Genomic DNA, 17,698 nt, shown 5'->3' on the forward strand with positions numbered 1-17,698 from the left:
GCTGAATTTCAACGCTTTCAAAAAGGCTAAACGAACTGATGATAAAAGAGAGGACATTGTATTATAATTATGGATGTTAAAGGACTAGATATCACATATTATAAAAATAAAACACATACTACAAATTATGATGTTTTCTTCTATGTATGCCTATGTCTAGCAATTTAAAAAAATGGGGCGGCATGGTGGTGCAGTGGTTAGCACTGTTGCCTTACACCTCTGGGACCCGGGTTCGAGTCTCCACCTGGGTCACATGGGTGTGGAGTTTGCATGTTCTCCCCATGTCGTCGTGGAGTTTCCTCCGGGTACTCCGGTTTCCCCCCACAGTCCAAAAACATGCTGAGGCTAATTGGAGTTGCTAAATTGCCCATAGGTGTGAGAGTGAATGGTGTGTGAGTGTGCCCTGCGATGGACTGGCCCCCCATCCTGGGTTATTCCCTGCCTCGTGCCCATTGCTTCTGGGATAGGCTCCGGACCCCCGCGACCCAGTAGGATAAGCGGTTTGGAAAATGGATGGATGGAAATTAAGCAGGTAATATCTGCCCCCAAAACTTCAAGCGAAAAGGGAGTTTTCTCCATTTACATCATGGTATGTTTCCAATCACCCGGGACTGCAGCATTTTACCAGGGTGACACCCACCAAAAGCTTTGCTAATGAAAGAGCCTTATCTTGTCCTCTGCTAGTAATAATATTTGCACTGTTAGCAAGTGATTAGTCATTTAGCTGTAGGGAAACATTATTCAGACAAAACATAATAATGGTCCAAACCCAGAGTTAGTTGCCCGATGACTGAAGCATCGATGTCTTTCGCGCCTGTTCTCGGTATTTTCACGTTGGATCTGCACGCCTTCTCCACTTCCACCTTCCCCAGCTCAGGCTGGCTTCCTGTCTCTGGGATCTGCCACTCAGAGTGGCATGGCACTTGTACCACGGCCAGAAAGCAATAAGAAGGGACCTTGGAAACACTGAAAAATGGTTTTGATTGCTATACGCATTAGGTTTATAAATAAATTAGCACCCAAGACATCCACGGCCTAAATGTTACACAATTTTCACCCAAATGGCCATACGATATACATTTATCTAGCAGGCACTTTTATCCAAAGTGACATACTTTTTTGTTTTTGAGAAAGCAGAGTCAGACACTCCCTAGAGCATTTAGGGGTTTAACCCAATTTATTGTACAGAGCACATTTTCACATTACATCGTCTCAAAGCGCTTTACATTATCCCTGCCCAAAGCCTCCAGAAAGAAAGCCAAGCAGTGACAGTGGCAAGGAAAAACTCCCTAGTGGGAAGAAACCAGACTCAAAGGGGTAGCTCGTCCACCTTGATCAGATCCCTAGCAGTGAAATCACTCAGCCAACAATGGGATTTGAACATGCAACCCTCTGGTCACAGGCACAGCCCATGTCTGAAACCACTGAGCCACACACCTCCCCTCGGGCCTCAGTCGTAGCCTGTTTAACACTCCTGTTTTTATAGGGACACATTTTAAAAGTTCATATACTTCCCTCTGTAGGTTCTCCTTGGGATGTGTTGAAAGATTCAGCAACATGACAAACGCAGAAAAAGGTCTCTCACCCGTCTCCAGTAACTCTACAGTAAAACTGTTATAGGTCTTCTCTGTCCTGGAAGAGGGAATACTAATAACCCCCCCCCCCCCCGCCATTCTTTATGTGTGTGGGGCCTGCATGCTCTCCTGTAGAACAGAAGCATGCAGTTAGGCCTGTCTGCAAATGTCTTTCAGTGCTGGCGCATGCGAATGTATCCTCTGGTGACCTGGCATCCTGTCCAGGGTGTTTCCCTATGTCTCCTTGGGCAGCCCTGACCCCCGATGAATATTCTCAGCAAATCACTTACCACCCCCTCCCTCCAATGACCATGACCTGGGTAAGTAGTTATAAGATGAATGAACCACAAAATTACATTGAAAATGTATCCAAAAGAAGATCACAGGCAGCCTATCCGAGGAAGCAGGGGAACATCCTGGATGGGACCCAAAGACCCACAAACCATGGGAAATCAGGAGACACCAATCAGCTTAACTGCACGCATGCAGACATCAAAGAGACAGCAGGGGCAGGATTCACGCCCCCAATCCTTAAGACATGAAGCACTGTGTTGCCCATGAAATGGGATCATGGAGCCAGCAAATGCTAGAAATGTCACATTCTTTATGGTCCTGAACCTTCTTACAAACGCAGAGAGAAGCTAACAGACTCCCTATGATATCATTTAATGCTTGGTTCCTGAGACTTGGCTCCTATTTATAGCACGAGAAGAAGGACCATGGAGTGACACCTGAGCTACAGAGAGGGAAAGTTCTAGGATAAGCAGCAGGAGTGGAATGACATGGACCTCCCAAAACTGCTTTTAACTGGAAAGCACAGTGCTGCCTTAAGCTCAACACACTGATCACACTCAGAAGCTGTATTTTCTTCATTAATGCTCACAGATTATTATCCATAATAATGAGGCTACGTGTTTTCATCCTGGTGCCTAATGTCCGCTCATTTTCCTGAAATCCTAATACATTTAAAAGTCCTTTTGTGTGTTTCACCTGTGGCTCCACAGCTTGCGGAAAAAAAATAAAACTACTCCATATTTTTCAAAAATCTATATCAGGTATAAAAAAGTATACAAGTCGTTTTTAAAATTCATTTGTTCATCAGAAACATTTACTGAAATGTCATAATGTTTGTTTTAAAGCAAAGAATAGGGGAAAACTATTGCTGATTAATCGGAAAACTACGAGGTCTATAAATCGTTTTAAAGAATTATGTCTATATAGTGCAAACTGTATATGCGTGCCTCTTTGAAGATGTTCAGGTGTTGTAATGATGTTGAAATGACAACATTGAATATTAGCTGTTAATTTACCATTATGGCAATGTTAAAACAAGACTGTCAACACGGCAGATTGAAACTTGCTACACTGGAATAATTGCGGATATACAGTGGATAATCCTGTGAACAGCAGGTTGAAATTCCCAGTTTATAAATGGGCAGAAGCTCTGCCGCCGAAATCCCGCGTGAAACACATGCGCACGGTGGTTGAGTCATCAATCAGATGTCATATGACATATCATTGAAGGGACGGTGTTGAATAACCCGGTGCTTTTATGGAGGATACTGGCAGCAATTAATATCCGAAATATTAAACTTATACTAAGACTTGATGAGGTGTCCCGTGTCTTCGGCGAGCACTGCGTGCGGCCGTAGGAAGATGGACGGTGGACTTTCTGGTAGGGAGAGAAGCATAGTTTCGCTGATGAATGTAAGCCGAATACAAGAAACATATAATTCTTTAACTCTCGGTTGTATTATTAACTTTTCTACCCTCAAAATGTAGTTACAGCTGCTGGAACTAAATTTGACGTGTTACGAATATCACAACTGGAAATGTGCGCACCAGTGTAACACGCTTACGTAGCCTATAATGCATACTTTATCCATGCAATCATTGTTTTTCTTTTAAAGCAAAGTACACTACAACAACGGGTGTCACAAAGGGGGTTTAAATATGAAGCATTATTCTCCACTGCAGCCTTAAAAAAACTTACGTTGAAGGTGATTAAGGGACTTCCTTCCTTTCTCAAATCTCTGTCTCTGGGCTGGGCGTTTATAAAAAACGGGCACACGGTCCCAGCAAAGGAGAACTTCCCAGACTGGGATCTCATACTTACTTGTTGATTAAAAACAAAGTCGTAACTATCGATCTGAATTAAATAAGCTTGAGAGAAGATCATGAAGACTTTCCTTGCACTGCTGATGGTCGCAGGCTGTGCGCGCCTGGTTGAAGCTGCCGGTTCCTATAACTGTTCCTGCGACGGGGACGTCTGTTTCTCCGCGATCGCCGAGTCCATCGACTACGAGGCGTCCCTGAAAGCCTGCCGACAGAGGAGCGGCTTCCTGGCCGCCGTGCGATCGCGGCAGTCCAGCCAAGTTATCGCTCATCTCTTGGAAAATGTTAAGGGTGAGTTTTGGATCGGCCTAAAATTAGACTCCGTGTGCTCAGACCCATCGTCCGAAATGAGGGGCTACAACTGGGCGACAGGGGGCAACAGCACGGACTTCACGAACTGGAAGGACAGCCACAGGACGTGCGAGCCGCGGTGCGTCTCCCTTTCCAGTGACCTTAAGTGGACGGAGAGACCATGCAGCGGGAGGATAGATGGGTATATATGCCAAGGCGGGCTGGGAAACACTTGCGGCCGTTTGGGGGATCAGCCTAATGGGGTCGTTCTGTATAACACCAGTTACCATGCAAGTAAAGCACTTTGTTCTGTTGAGGCGGGCAGCGAGGCAGTGAGCGTCCCATCGGGGTATAAATACATCTGCGACGGCAAGGATTGGGTTCAAGCACCCTGGAGCTGCGAAGTTAACAAGGGCGGCTGCGATTTTGACTGCGTTAGACATGATCACATTCTGCAGTGTGTCTGCCCCAGTGGAAAAGTGCTCGGAGGGAACGGTGTCAGCTGCGTGGATGACCCGCGAGACCCCTGCTTTTCCTTATCCTGTCAGCAGTACTGCATCCCAAAGTCCGGCTGCGGCTGCCGAGATGGATACGAGCTCGCCGAGGACGGGAGGCAATGCAGGGACATTGAGGAGTGCAGCGACAGCAGGTTTTGTGCTGACGGACTGTGCGTCAATACACCAGGCTCCTTTACCTGCACCTGCCCCTCCGGATTCGAGATGTCAGGTAATAAGTGCGTGGACATCGATGAATGTCTGTCAAACCCGTGCGATCACGAATGCCTCAATACGCATGGTAGCTTCAGCTGTTCGTGCTTTGAGGACTTTATAAAAGTTGATGAGCTTTTTTGTAAATACCACTGCCCGAAGGAGGAATGCCCTGCGAAATGCGATCCGAACAACGAGATGCACTGTTACTGTCCGGAGGGATACATCGCCGACTTCAGAGACACGGGCACCTTCTGTGTCGACATCAACGAGTGCCTGCAAAATGAGTGTGAGCAGAACTGCGTGAACACTTACGGAAGCTACATATGCTCCTGCGAGAATGGATATCTCCTGGAGGATGGATTTAAATGCAAGGAACAAGATGGAGGGGTGTACGACTTTACAACTCCAATTCCAACGCGTCCAGGACCTAAAACTTCGTCAGTTTCACCCGGCGGTTTGTTTGCCATCATAGTGTGCGTTGTAGTGATGGTCTTGCTGTCGGTATTACTCTTGCACCTTAAAATGAACTCCAAATGGATTTTCAGAGGCATCCGCAACAACAACAGCGAAGACATGAAGAACCTCCAGCATGTGACAGCTGAGAAGGACAATATGCCACTCCCTGACAGACATTTACCACTGAACACGTGCTAGCACCTGGGGCTTAACCTTATTTGTTTACTTCTTGCCAGATGAAAGAGCCTGTTTAAAAGGATCTGAATGTTTTGTAATATAAATGATAAAAAAAAAAGTATAAAATTATGTTTGCACTTTTGGTGTTTTTGGTCAAAATGACTGTTCGATGAGCATGACCTTGAGGTACTTAAGTTAACTGTCGTTTGAAATGAATGTAATTATTTGGTTGGTAGACGTGATCCCCGGGCATCTCCCACACACACCTGTGTGTGATCCTGACTCTGATGTGCGAGTTGGGAACTAGTGGGAGAGAAATGCATTTCCCTTTACGTCACCAACCAAACGTAGCCTATTTTAAAGTTTCAAGTCATTATATTCTGTATAACTACTGTGCTGCTGCTACACCTGAAAGTCACAAAACGGTTTGGTTGTCCAGTGTTCAGAGACATTGTGAAGAAGTATCATTTATGCTGTAAAATAACCATCTGATGGTCTTGTAGATGTCATCAGTTGTGCCTCACTATGCCTGTTTATAATTAAAACTGTTCTTTGGATTGTTGATTACTTGGATTTTTTTCCTGGTGATTTCAGTAGGTTTTATTTCGTACTTCAATTGTTTAAAGGTTTAGACCATAATAACACTCACTGCAGAGCCCGATCAATCCTATAATTCAGGGCATTTCAGATCTGGCCCTTGATCCCAAGTCCAGGCCTTGTTTTCAGTTCTCCTAGGTAGTTCGTTTAATAATTACTGATTCTGATTGGCCGCATGATACGAGACAGATACTGATTGGCCACAGAGGCTTCACACAGGCTTACGGGTAAAGGAAGGCTGGAAAATCAGCAGGGATCGGACCTTGAGGACTGTGATGTGAATAGTCCTGCCATAAGACATACAGGCTTGCCTAGGCTGCCACATTGGTCAGTTATTTTGTCAAAGCAAACTCTAGCTTATAGATATTTTGCACACATGGGGTGGGTAACAGGCACTTCTGTCTCCTGAAAACTATATTATCACTACAGCTAGTATTATTCAGCCACTGATTGGTTTAACCCAGTTCCCACTGATTACGTTATTGGATCCAAATAGATTAAACGAGGTAGTGACTGACAGTGAAATGATATTCCAAACAAAGCAGGGCTAAAACCTCATCACCCTTACTGCACCTAATTGAAAAGGCAAGAAAAGGTCAATGAAACATTAATAAAAATCACAACAAAGAAAGAATCTCCTTCAAAGAAGCATTCAATCCCGCTGTGATGACTTCTATAAGCTCATGTTATATGACCTGTCTGAAAGAGCTGTACCCTCAGTTTGTTTTTTTTATATATATATATATATATATATATATACACTCCTACTCTTTAAGGCTGTGCACTTTTACAGAGCATCAAGAACTGACTCAGAAACAGAAATCATTCCAAAAGCAATCCAGCGCATGAACAGTTCACACTTGCACGAGTTAGAGTCTGTAAAGATTTGAGAACATCGTGACCTCATCTAACTGACATTGAGGATCTGACTGGAAATGTGAGGCGCAGCATTTACCACAAAACCAACGGCACTGGAAGGCTCACCACCCTGCCCTCACATCTACAGGCTTCAGTCAGCAATCGTAAAAAAACACTGTTATTCAAGTATTGGCAAGGCTGTGCAAGCGAAGATGCTGGTAAAACGCCTGAATTCATCAGCAGTTTAGGGTTAGAGCGCAGCAGAAATGTGAAAACCAGTGAAGGTTTGTCAAGGACTGAACTAAAGGGCCCCGTATTCAGCTTATATTATTATTTTTTTCCTGCATCTTTGATGAATGCGTTTAAATTCTAAGTATTACATAAGTTCATTTATTTAATCATTTGCATGTCACTGAGATGTAAATTACATTTTTGTGTTATAAGGTCTACGTTAAAATTACATAATGTTAATTTCAAAAATCATATTAAGCTTGAATCATGTTAAAATTTGAAAATATGTGTAGGTTTATTCACTATATACAAAACAACTCCGCGGTGGTTGTTACCGTTGAGAGCCTTCTCTAACAACTATTCGTGAACTTACAGCGACCTCTGGTGGCCAGTACTTATATTTAACCCAGTTTATCACGGTGATTCCTTTGCGTAACAGGCGTAGTTAGAAATGCCCCCCCCCCCCCTGACAAAATGTCACCTTAACCATTAGCTTAACCATTAGTAGGGGGTGACCGGGGATGGTTGTAATGTGTGTGTTTTTTTTTACATTTTTGCTTGTACCTCGGAACTGTTTTATAGAATCACATTCAAAGTTCACAAATCACTTACATGTGTCTTTTATTAAACGGCACAGGTTTTTATCTCTGTATCGCAAACACACAATGAATGGTTTAGCCTCACACACATGGAGTGAAATGTTACAATTTAGCCCATAGTTCGAGATAGCTGTAACACTGCCCTGGGTGAAATGTAACATTGTAAATGATGTGGAGGGGTTGTGGTTGTTGTGATGTAGACTGGCTACGTGCCATCGATGGAGCTCCTCTGGGGGTGGTCTATGACAGTAGAGTAAGTCAGAGTAAGCTTTCTGAAACATGTAAAGTAATTCAGAGTAGAGCCTATAGATCATTGTATAGATCATTGTATAGATCATTGTATCGTTCATCCCCATATGTGCCTAGTAAGCAAACTGCAGAGAATCAGTGTGGTATCTGAGTAAGGGTCTGAGCTTTGGACGCTTTGCTTTGCGTTTCTCTAATATGATTGTTTCCATATTTAACTATACAATGTCACACACCACAGGGTAATAAGTATTTATCCAGTGCAGTCAGATTCAGCAACAGTTTCTTCCGTCTGGCTGTCAGGACACTCAGTAACCGCCTTACTGCCTGCCAGTTCCGAAAAATCCCCCCAGCACTGGTCACTTTACCTTATTACTATTCTTATATTTATTGTCAGTCATCGGACACCACATTTATTCCATCCTTTATCCTGCTGCATAATTTACTTTTATTTACATACACAATGCATTATGTACATAAACCCTTGTGTCCAGCCTCCCTTGTCGTGCAATTGTGCAACTTTAGCATATTGAAACCCTCCCTTGTCACATGCTGTATGTGTGTCACATTATTATACCAGTTCTTGGCTTTGCAGACCCCTGCAACTGCTCTATGGACCCTCAGTCATGATGACAAGCCTGGTCTTTACTAATCCGCATGTATTATACATTTTACTGCTGGAATCACAAACGAAAGCACAGTAGTAGGATTTGTGGCAGCTGCCTAAGTAGGACATAGTTTTCGTTTCACCCAGTTTTTCTTGCGGATGGTCACTTGTTCCTACTGTCGCATCGCTTCTTTTAGACCGAAAGGATTCAGGAATTGACCGGTAGGGGGTAATATTCCTCAACAATGAAGGTTCTTCAGGATAGCGATACGCATGCAGGGTTGCACTATAGCCCATCCTACGGGATCCATCCATCCATCCATTTTTCAAACCGCTTATCCTATTGGGTCACGGGGGTCCGGACCCTATCCCGGAAGCAATGGGCACGAGGCATCCTACGGGATCGTTTCTTGCAATTAATTTACACTGCATTGCAGGCTTCGCTAAACCTCTAAGGAATTCCTTAATCTACACTATTTTTAAGTAAATAAGTAGTAATTTAGCAGAATGTAATGAAAATGACAGTTTGGGAAAATCAAATTAAGTATGGCTAATTGCATGTTTTATTAATTAATCAATGCATAAGCTGCAGCTATCGGATACAAAGCGTAGATTTCGGTTCAAATATAATATAATTTTAGTGTTTTTGTAAAATGTATATATAGCCTGTAAAAGTAACAACGTCGCTGACGCCAAATACTACTTCCACAAGTAAGCGAGATACTGTCGGTACAAATTGCTTAATAACGACCACAGCAGAAAAAGGATATCCCGAATTAGCCTACTCATCTGGATTGGTTTAGTAATCGTTTCAGTTTCAGTGCCGTGAATTCTGCTGACAAGTCAAACCAGTATATAAATTTAAATTGCGTCAATTTCAATTAATAAACATATCCGGCGTGGAAAATTTCGGCAATTATGTCTCGTTAATTCTACGCTGTCAAACTACCTCCCCCCGTCAAAAAAAAATTAGGCCTAACACCAAACATTGCTCATGTACATCCCTGGTGCAGAAAAAAATTGGCAAGCACCTGCCTCTAGGTAAATAATGTTTCTTTATTGTCAGATGCTGTGAGATTGAAAAGTTTTAAAGTCTGGCCCCATCAACTTGTTTACTTACACGAATAATCACTTGACAAGAAACTCTAATTAGGCCTACCCAAACGTAACGTGAAAAAGATATTCCTGTCCTGGTGTATCACTGTATACTGGATTATGTTTCAAATAAGACCTAAAACCCAATGCATAAACCACAGATGCAACGGTACGATATTTATTTCATCCCCTCCACATCGACGCTTGTACAGCTTGGACACATTCATAGATCTCCATGCGCCTTTTATAAAGCTGGATAACGCTGAAGCCGCGGTGGCGGACACCTCCGATGCGCGCTCCACCCCATAGTCATGCCCGCGCCTACGCTCGTTCCCGTCGACGCCGGTGCGTTTCGCTGGATATCAGCCGGCGTGTGGAAGAGCGCAGCTCAAGGAGTAGAGCGGGTTTCACTATTATAATTTCGTATTCTCGCAAGACTTTCTGCAGGTGTGCGTAGATGCGCAACGTTGTCATTAGAAGCACTGTATTGTTTGGTAGGAGGCCACTGTGAAGCTGAACCTACATCCGATGTGACACGGCGGCGTATTTCGGGACGGGCACCTAATTTACCGTGGTAAAAGGATGAAACGTAAGATCACTCTGGTTCAGTAGGCCGTACATATTAACAGGAAGAGAGGAAATGCGTATCAGTCTGGCATCATTGTTTCGTGTCGGGGTACCCAGAAGAAAATAGGGGGACGCGCTTTGCGAAAATGGTCCTGGTTATTCATTTTAAAATACACCGTCCCGCATTTTCTTTCAGAGCGCCGTGCTTCCATGAATTGCGCCGGTAGAAGATGTATCACCATGTAATAAGATCTAGGTGTGGAGATCCGTTATCGTACAGATGCTTTACAGTCTGCCGCAAACTGCTGATGCTTTTAATCTTTAATCTACAGCCGCAGTCCGCTTTCTCAGACTTCACCGTAGGTACGATCTCCGCTCCTTCATCCGACGTAGATCTCAGTTATATAAATAGACGCCCGATTGCCCTGCATTTTGCCGTGTTTGAATTACTGCCGCTCAGATCGTGCAGCTTCTGGATATATGTTTGTTAATGTGATGTAAAATATGTGCTTGTACTATAAATGCACTTCAGTAAAAGTGCCTGTGAATGTTACCTTTGGTTATTGCATGCATATACTGGATCACATGAATGCAGCTCCTAACGACAGGAGCTTGGAAACAAAATTAGAAACCGGAGAATAGCATTTTAAAGTGTTCTGTGAGCTTGGCTGCCGAACATGTTTTAAAAAACTGTCAGTAGTTATTCTATCAGATAGCGCTGTTTCCCTGTTCTTACCTTGCCTACTTTCGCCTGATTTCTGTGGCTCTCAGATCAACAGTTCTGCGTGGATCCCGGTTACTCTGATCACGGCAGCCGACTCCCAGCCTCGGGGGTCTTTTTCGAGAATGACGTGGCCCGGTTCTCTTGCGAAGAGGGCTTTCGACTCAAGGGCCCGGCCAAGATGGCCTGTGCGCGGCTTTCTAATGGCTCCATTGGCTGGAAGCCAAACGTGAAGCCGGTGTGTCTCCCTGAAGGTACCCGTATTTATCTTCCTACGTACAAACCCGTGTAAAAATATTTCGGTTCCTCTGTGTTTAGAGCAGAGAACAGGCGATCATCCCTGTAAGTGTGATTTTCCGAATGTGTACCTAAAACGCCGATGAAACGTACGATATTATGCATCTTACAATTTTCTATACATTCATCTGGGGGCGGGGCAATCCCAGACAGCATAGGACGCAAGGCTTCCATGCACGCGAAATAAGATGCTCTCCCATCGTGCACATACAGGGCACATCCCTCCCAGCTCTGAGCAAAAACGTGGACTGTGGATCCCATAGGACCAGACTGGGAAATACTGGCGTTAAGCAACAGTAATACCTTCTGAGGCACTATATCATCCCTGCTTAGATTTTATAATTATATTTTCATATTTTCTCACCGTGTGATATGATAATTTTTATACACGATGTTTATAAACACTGTAAAAGGTTAAGGGAGATTTATGACAGTGACACCAACTTCATGACCCCACAAACACAAATAAATTATACTTATGCTTAATGGTAATGAGGAGAACATTAGGGTGTATAATCAACCAATAAGATCAAGTACTTTTCCTTACTGATGCCTGAAATGCAGACTACAAAAATACAGATGGCGGGTTTTCACTGAATAGTTTGTGGCTTCTTGTGGGGGTTTAGCCTGAGGTGCATCGGCCATCTTTCTTTACCAGACAGCTGACGACTCTAATCTTTGCCTTCGTGTTTTTGTAGATTTTCCTCTGGAAACATCCGTCTAACCGGATGTCCCTCAGCTGGGCAAATCTTTTCTCTCCCGAAATGAAGACTTTCTGAGATGAACTATTGCTCTTCTGCTCCCTTCTATCTTCTGTAGCATTCCATGCATTTTTCAGTTCTGGGAGAAGCAATTGGCCGCTGTTCTTCTTGTGTCCATTTCAGATTGTATGGTTCCATATGTGGATGATGCTGATGTTGTAAATAAGACCTACAGACCTGGGGACCAGCTGGTTGTTAGTTGCCATGGAGGATATCAGATCCGTTACCCGGATGCAGACACTGTACAGTCTGTCTGTCAGGATGATGGAAGCTGGGCTAACCTACCAGTCTGTCAAGGTACAGCTGTGCTATATGTCCCTAACCTACCAGTCTGTCGAGGTACAGCTGTGCTATATGTCCCTAACCTACCAGTCTGTCGAGGTACAGCTGTGCTATATGTCCCTAACCTACCAGTCTGTCGAGGTACAGCTGTGCTATATGTCCCTAACCTACCAGTCTGTCGAGGTACAGCTGTGCTATATGTCCCTAACCTACCAGTCTGTCGAGGTACAGCTGTGCTATATGTCCCTAACCTACCAGTCTGTCGAGGTACAGCTGTGCTATATGTCCCTAACCTACCAGTCTGTCGAGGTACAGCTGTGCTATATGTCCCTAACCTTCACAGACTTCCCACTCTGAGATTTTTATGTTCACTTTGTGCAGCCTACATGAGCAATCTCATATCTTCATCATCGACTTCATCATCGTTGTCGATGACCCTCGCTGCTTCTTCCTCACCCTCAGGCTGTCTGCGACCCATGATCCCTCCTCACAGCTACGTGAACCTCACCGAGACAGAGTTCTCCATCCCGGTGGGGAAGGTGGTTCACTACCAGTGTTTCCCAGGCTACAAGCTGGATGGTGCCGACCTGCTGGAGTGCATGTACAGCCTCATGTGGTCCAGTCCTCCACCCCGCTGCCTGGAGGTGGAAGGTGACGTAGCCACAGTCCTGCCTGCCTCTCAGGTCGTCCAGCATGTTTGCTGTAGGCATCAGGGCTGAGCTTTCAGGTCCTTCACAGCTACACAATTACAAACCTACATCTCTTCATATCTCATCTACAGACCTTGACTTTGACACACATGTAAACATTTGTCCAGACCCTGGCTTTTTGATACTATATGGACGTTTATGAATGCTGAGAATTTAAGTAGATTACTTACTTAAGCCCTGTCTTGTAGCCCTTAGACCCTAGTGTGTTTCCCTGCTCCCTGGGCTACCCAGTGGTTGGCTACCATTCCTAATTCCCCTTTCTCAGTCATAGCCAGAGGCCAGTCTCAACTAATCATAATTTGGTGGTTTTGTGTTCTCCGGGTTTATAGTTGTATAGGTATTTCAGTTACAGTTCCTTGTTTTTTTGCTCTATGTTCCCTGTTCATTCAGTTTTCCTAGTTTTGGTTTTCCGTAGCGTTCGGTCCTTTTCTGTGTCTGTCAATCGACTCCTCTCTTGTGCCTTTTGATTGCAAATGCTACCTATTTGTCCATTGTTGCCCCGAGTGCTGATTGATTATTTGCTATGGCTCTCACCTGCCCCTTGTTAGTCCTTGTTATCTGTTCATATGGTTTTCCTGCGTTTGTTCTGTTCTTCAGTTAGTCATCTTAGCGGCTACTTCATGTTTGTAGCTGTGGTTGATTCTCAGGCTCAGTTCCCTGTTTTGCTCTCTTCCCTAGTTGTGTGTGTTTGTGGTTACTTTTAGTTAGTTCTTATTATTCCTGTTTTGTTCGTGGCCCCGCTTTTGTGCCCTGTTTTGTTAATAAACCTTGTTTGTTGTGAGCCACTCTGTGGATCATCCCCCTTTTCACTCTGTCATCGTGCTCCTTTGTTACAATCCGTATGTTATTAAATTCGGGTAGTGGAGCATGCCACATAATTCTGTTTTAGTATGCCATGTGAGCAATAAGCACCGAAGTCACAGTGAAGAAGGGGACAGTTGAGCAGCCACAAACATCTTTTAAAAGAAGAGATTTTGTGGATAAACAAGAGGAAAGAAAAGACGTTGATGGTGTGGTGGTACTTTTTTTGCAGTTTGAAGTTGACATGTTTATTAAACACTAGATATGATACTGAAAAGATGATGGCTGGGTGTTGCTTGCGAGAATATCCAGCTACAGGAACATGTGACCACGAAAAGGACACCGTTCTAAAAATATGGAAGGATTTCTGCTTGCGTTGCACTCAGCTTGTTGCAAGTGTCCCCAAGGTGGTTTGGAAATCTAACAAACATATTGCAGGCGTGAATGTTGGGTGAGGCTTGCAAAAGCCACAAAATCAAAGATTGTGGGGCTCTGAAACATTTCAGGAAGCACTGAACAGCAAGCCAGGATGGGGGCTTATTTTTACAAAAAAAACGTCCTTCGAGCTAGAGATGTGTTACTCAGATGCGTTATTTGAAATGCCAGGTTGGATATTAAAATATCATAAATCAGGATGGCTTTTCCTTAACTTGGAATGCAGAAAGATTCTAAAGCCAGGGATCCTTTAACACGGTTTTGTTTGCAGTGTGCAGCCTGCCGCCCATGGTGGAACATGGAGACTACGTGTGCCACCCTCAGCCCTGTGATGGCTACATCCACGGGACCGTAGTCGAGTTCTTCTGCGACCCAGGCTACACCCTTGCGAATGACTACAGGTATATAACCTGCCAGTTTGGACAGTGGTTCCCTCACATTCAGGTCTACTGCGTCAAAACAGGTAGGTGTACGGGTATGGCCTCACTGCTGTGTTTGTGTTGTGACTGGGAAGGGCTGGTCACCCCCTCTGTTCCCCCCACACCGCAGAAACCTCCTGGCCAAACACACCAGAGACTCTGACGACGTGGAAGCTGATCTCCATCACAGCCTCCAGTGTGCTGCTGGCCCTGTTGCTGGTCGTCTTAGTGAAGGCGTTCCAGTTCAGGTGCAAGACGCACCGGCAGTTGAGGTATGACGGCCCACGTTTCCGCGAGTGGCTGGTAGCGATGGGCGGAGCTCAATGCTGCTGTTCTGCATCCTCAGGGATCAGCGTCGGAATTCTGGCTGCCCCGACTTCCTGGTGGTGGATGGCGTTCCTGTGCTGCTCCCCACGTATGACGAAGCGGTCGGCAGCGATGCCAGTCTGCCTCCTAACTTCGAGCCCCCTGCCCGTGCTGGTCACGTCCCCTTCTCGCACCCCCAGGAACAGGGACCACCAGCATATCCCGGCCATGCCCAGGGACACAGAGTGGCAGGCCGAGATGCCACTGAATATGAGACATGCGAGAGCCTTTCAGATTCCACAGAATATCTCCAAAGCGTCTGTCCCTCGTCCGTGTTCACAGGGGGACAGAGCAACCTGTCAGACAGGACCAACCCTGTGGTCTCACCTTCGGGGGACACGACCTCCACAAGCCCCAGTATCGATATAGCTGACGGTACATCGTGCAACTACAAATACATGCTGGTTATGATCATTTGAGAGAGACAGTACTTTTTTTTTAATATATAGCTCTAAATAACTAGTCCCCAGCTTGAGTCACACAGCATGGACTGTGTTTCCATTGTCCTGATAATGCTTATTTTGTTTTCACTTTTCAGGAATGCCTCTGGTAGAGGATGGATGTGAAGACTGCTGATGAAATCCGGCCCTTGGTAGAAGAACTACATATGAGGATTTTTACATATGGAAGATGAACTGAAGATACTGTTCCTTTGCATTACCGCTCATTAAAACCCCGGGAAATCTCTCTTTTTTTTAAAGCAGAGGTGGATCGCGTTCCTTTCAGTGTGCATGGCTGTGTATATCTCCAGTCAGCGTCTGTATGTTTTTTTTTTTTTTTTTTTTTGTTTCTGTTCTCGTCAAATCTAAAGTGACACCGGGAAAATCGGACCAAGCAGACAAAGACCCAGCTGACGTTTTCTGTGCTTGTCTCTAACTGGTCTCCAGTCCTCGGATCTCTGGTCATACGTCGTGAATCATTATCCAAATTAACTTAGGTGAGATAACTAGCCTGTTCAGCAGAGACTGAACAGGAATATGATCTTGATACCAGCGGGCTATTAACCGGTTACCTGCCAGTGGTTTGCCGGTGAGTGGCAGACATTGGGTGGGGGTTTAAGCAATAAGTAAATAAGGAGATGATAGAAGTTTACAGGAGTGAGGGTCATCCAAAAGAACTGGGAAAACAAGAGGAAAGGAAGCGGACGGTCCTGGGGATTCGGGACAGAATGTCCGTAGTGATCCTTGTTAATTACTCCCCTTGTGAGCTGTGTGCTAACTGAGAGTCGTCTTTCCTTTCTGTCGGTCCTTTGTAGACTCTTCAAACAACATCCAGAGTTTCTGACATAGCACCTTCCCCCACACAGGCGTTACACAACTGGAGAAACACCATTGGCAAACATTCTCGCAGTTCATCTGAATGGCTGATCTTAAAACTCGGGGGGGGAAACGATGTCCTGAATTGGGTGTATGAGGGAAAAATGCTGGGTGTCCAAGACTAACTGGAAGCCGGTTCCCACCCCCACAGGTATGCTGGTAAGTCAAACAGCTGTGTGCATGTTAAAGGGGGTGAACATTCACTTTATATGCCAAGTCTCAGTTGTTTTACTGGAGGTTTCCAGTGTCTGAATGGGCTAATCTCACCGATCGCGGTTGCAGTGTTTTTTTTATGCTCTGTATATATGTAGCTAGGCCTGTATTCGCTGAATTACAACGATCTGACGGATTAAGGTGACGGAGAGGCAGGAGAATCTTATGGATCGCCAGGCTGCTTCCAGTGCCACTCCAAATAGCACTGGGAATGTGATTGGGATGCACACAGGTGCAGTAAGGCATCACCAAAAGCATCTCCAGCGATTCGCAGTTAAGTTAAATGTTATCTCAGACAAAGCTCTCTGTACATGTATCTGTTGTACATCAGTTTAGGGCAGAATTAAGGGGCTTGTGTTTAATTTGGGGGTTAATTCTGTGTGTATGTGACCCAGTAAATATGATTTAGTGTTTTGAATTGGATTTTTTTTAATCACATTGTGGACAAGAATGTTGAATGCTGAACAGGTGGGAAGGGGGCCTCATGACCAATGTTATATGACCTTCTATAATCCTTCCCGGCTCAGGATGTCACTGCAACAGCTTCCTGTTTTTGGACACCAAGTAAGTCTTTTGAAAACTGCAGCTAAGATGTAGGACACTGATTCTTGCAAAATCTTCACTTACTAATGAAAAACAATATAATATTACTAAGAAGGGATTGAGAAAAAAAAACTATTATGTATTATTGTACTATACATGGATTGATGGACTGAGATCCTGGTATAAGAAAGAAAGTATCTAGAGAAAAAGAAGTTTGTGAATGTTAAAAAAATCTAAGCTGTGCAAGTCACCTCATTTCCAGTTAGAAATGGAGAGAAAGTTAAGAGAGAAAAAAACCAAAATTATCAGTGGTCATCTTTGCTGTTTAATAAAAGCAATATTAAAGTGAATTCGGGGAAATGCCACGCTGTGATTCTTTGGCCCCGTTTCAGAGACACTGCGATCCATCGGTCTGACTCAAGCTATCTCTGAGGACACTGCCCCATGTTACACTGCACAACCCCAGAAGAATTAATGCTTGCATTCTGGAAGTTTTTCAAGAGGAAGGAAGTCACTGCTCATCCAGTGTCAGAGGCGACCCTGCTGACAGTTACACACATGGAAGATCTCTGCATGCTTGTCCTTCTGCTGACTTCTCTGACTGGTCGTTTTCCACTTAAGACTCAGCTATTGGTTCCTCAGAGGTGAACAGGCTGCTCCCTTGTCCCTGCCATGCTGTGGGACTTGTCAGTACTACTTTCCAAATGACTA

At 44.6% G+C, this 17,698-nt stretch overlaps 2 protein-coding genes across 5 annotated transcripts; both read left to right on the plus strand.

Moving 5' to 3' along the window:
• The first annotated feature begins 3,094 nt into the window (after positions 1 to 3,094).
• Positions 3,095 to 5,885, plus strand: thbd (thrombomodulin). The gene has a single exon (XM_048985925.1). It carries the CDS (start codon positions 3,752 to 3,754, stop codon positions 5,342 to 5,344), a length of 1,593 nt encoding a protein of 530 aa, XP_048841882.1. The 5' UTR covers positions 3,095 to 3,751; the 3' UTR covers positions 5,345 to 5,885.
• Positions 5,886 to 9,464: 3,579 nt separating this feature from the next.
• susd4 (sushi domain containing 4) lies at positions 9,465 to 17,337 on the plus strand. Of its 4 annotated transcripts, XM_048985927.1 has the most exons (9): positions 9,465 to 10,145; positions 10,320 to 10,486; positions 10,895 to 11,098; positions 12,026 to 12,199; positions 12,647 to 12,835; positions 14,402 to 14,593; positions 14,680 to 14,821; positions 14,896 to 15,290; positions 15,454 to 17,337. In XM_048985927.1, exons 2-9 carry the CDS (start codon positions 10,354 to 10,356, stop codon positions 15,489 to 15,491), a joined length of 1,467 nt encoding a protein of 488 aa, XP_048841884.1. In that variant the 5' UTR covers positions 9,465 to 10,145; positions 10,320 to 10,353; the 3' UTR covers positions 15,492 to 17,337. The 4 variants fall into 4 exon arrangements, with proteins under 4 accessions (XP_048841884.1, XP_048841883.1, XP_048841885.1 ...); XM_048985926.1 differs by having other exon boundaries at positions 9,465 to 10,486; XM_048985928.1 differs by lacking the exon at positions 10,320 to 10,486 and having other exon boundaries at positions 9,466 to 9,901.
• Positions 17,338 to 17,698: the final 361 nt, after the last annotated feature.

The sequence above is a fragment of the Brienomyrus brachyistius genome, chromosome 19 (assembly GCF_023856365.1).
Source record: "Brienomyrus brachyistius isolate T26 chromosome 19, BBRACH_0.4, whole genome shotgun sequence".
NCBI classification, from domain to species: domain Eukaryota; kingdom Metazoa; phylum Chordata; class Actinopteri; order Osteoglossiformes; family Mormyridae; genus Brienomyrus; species Brienomyrus brachyistius.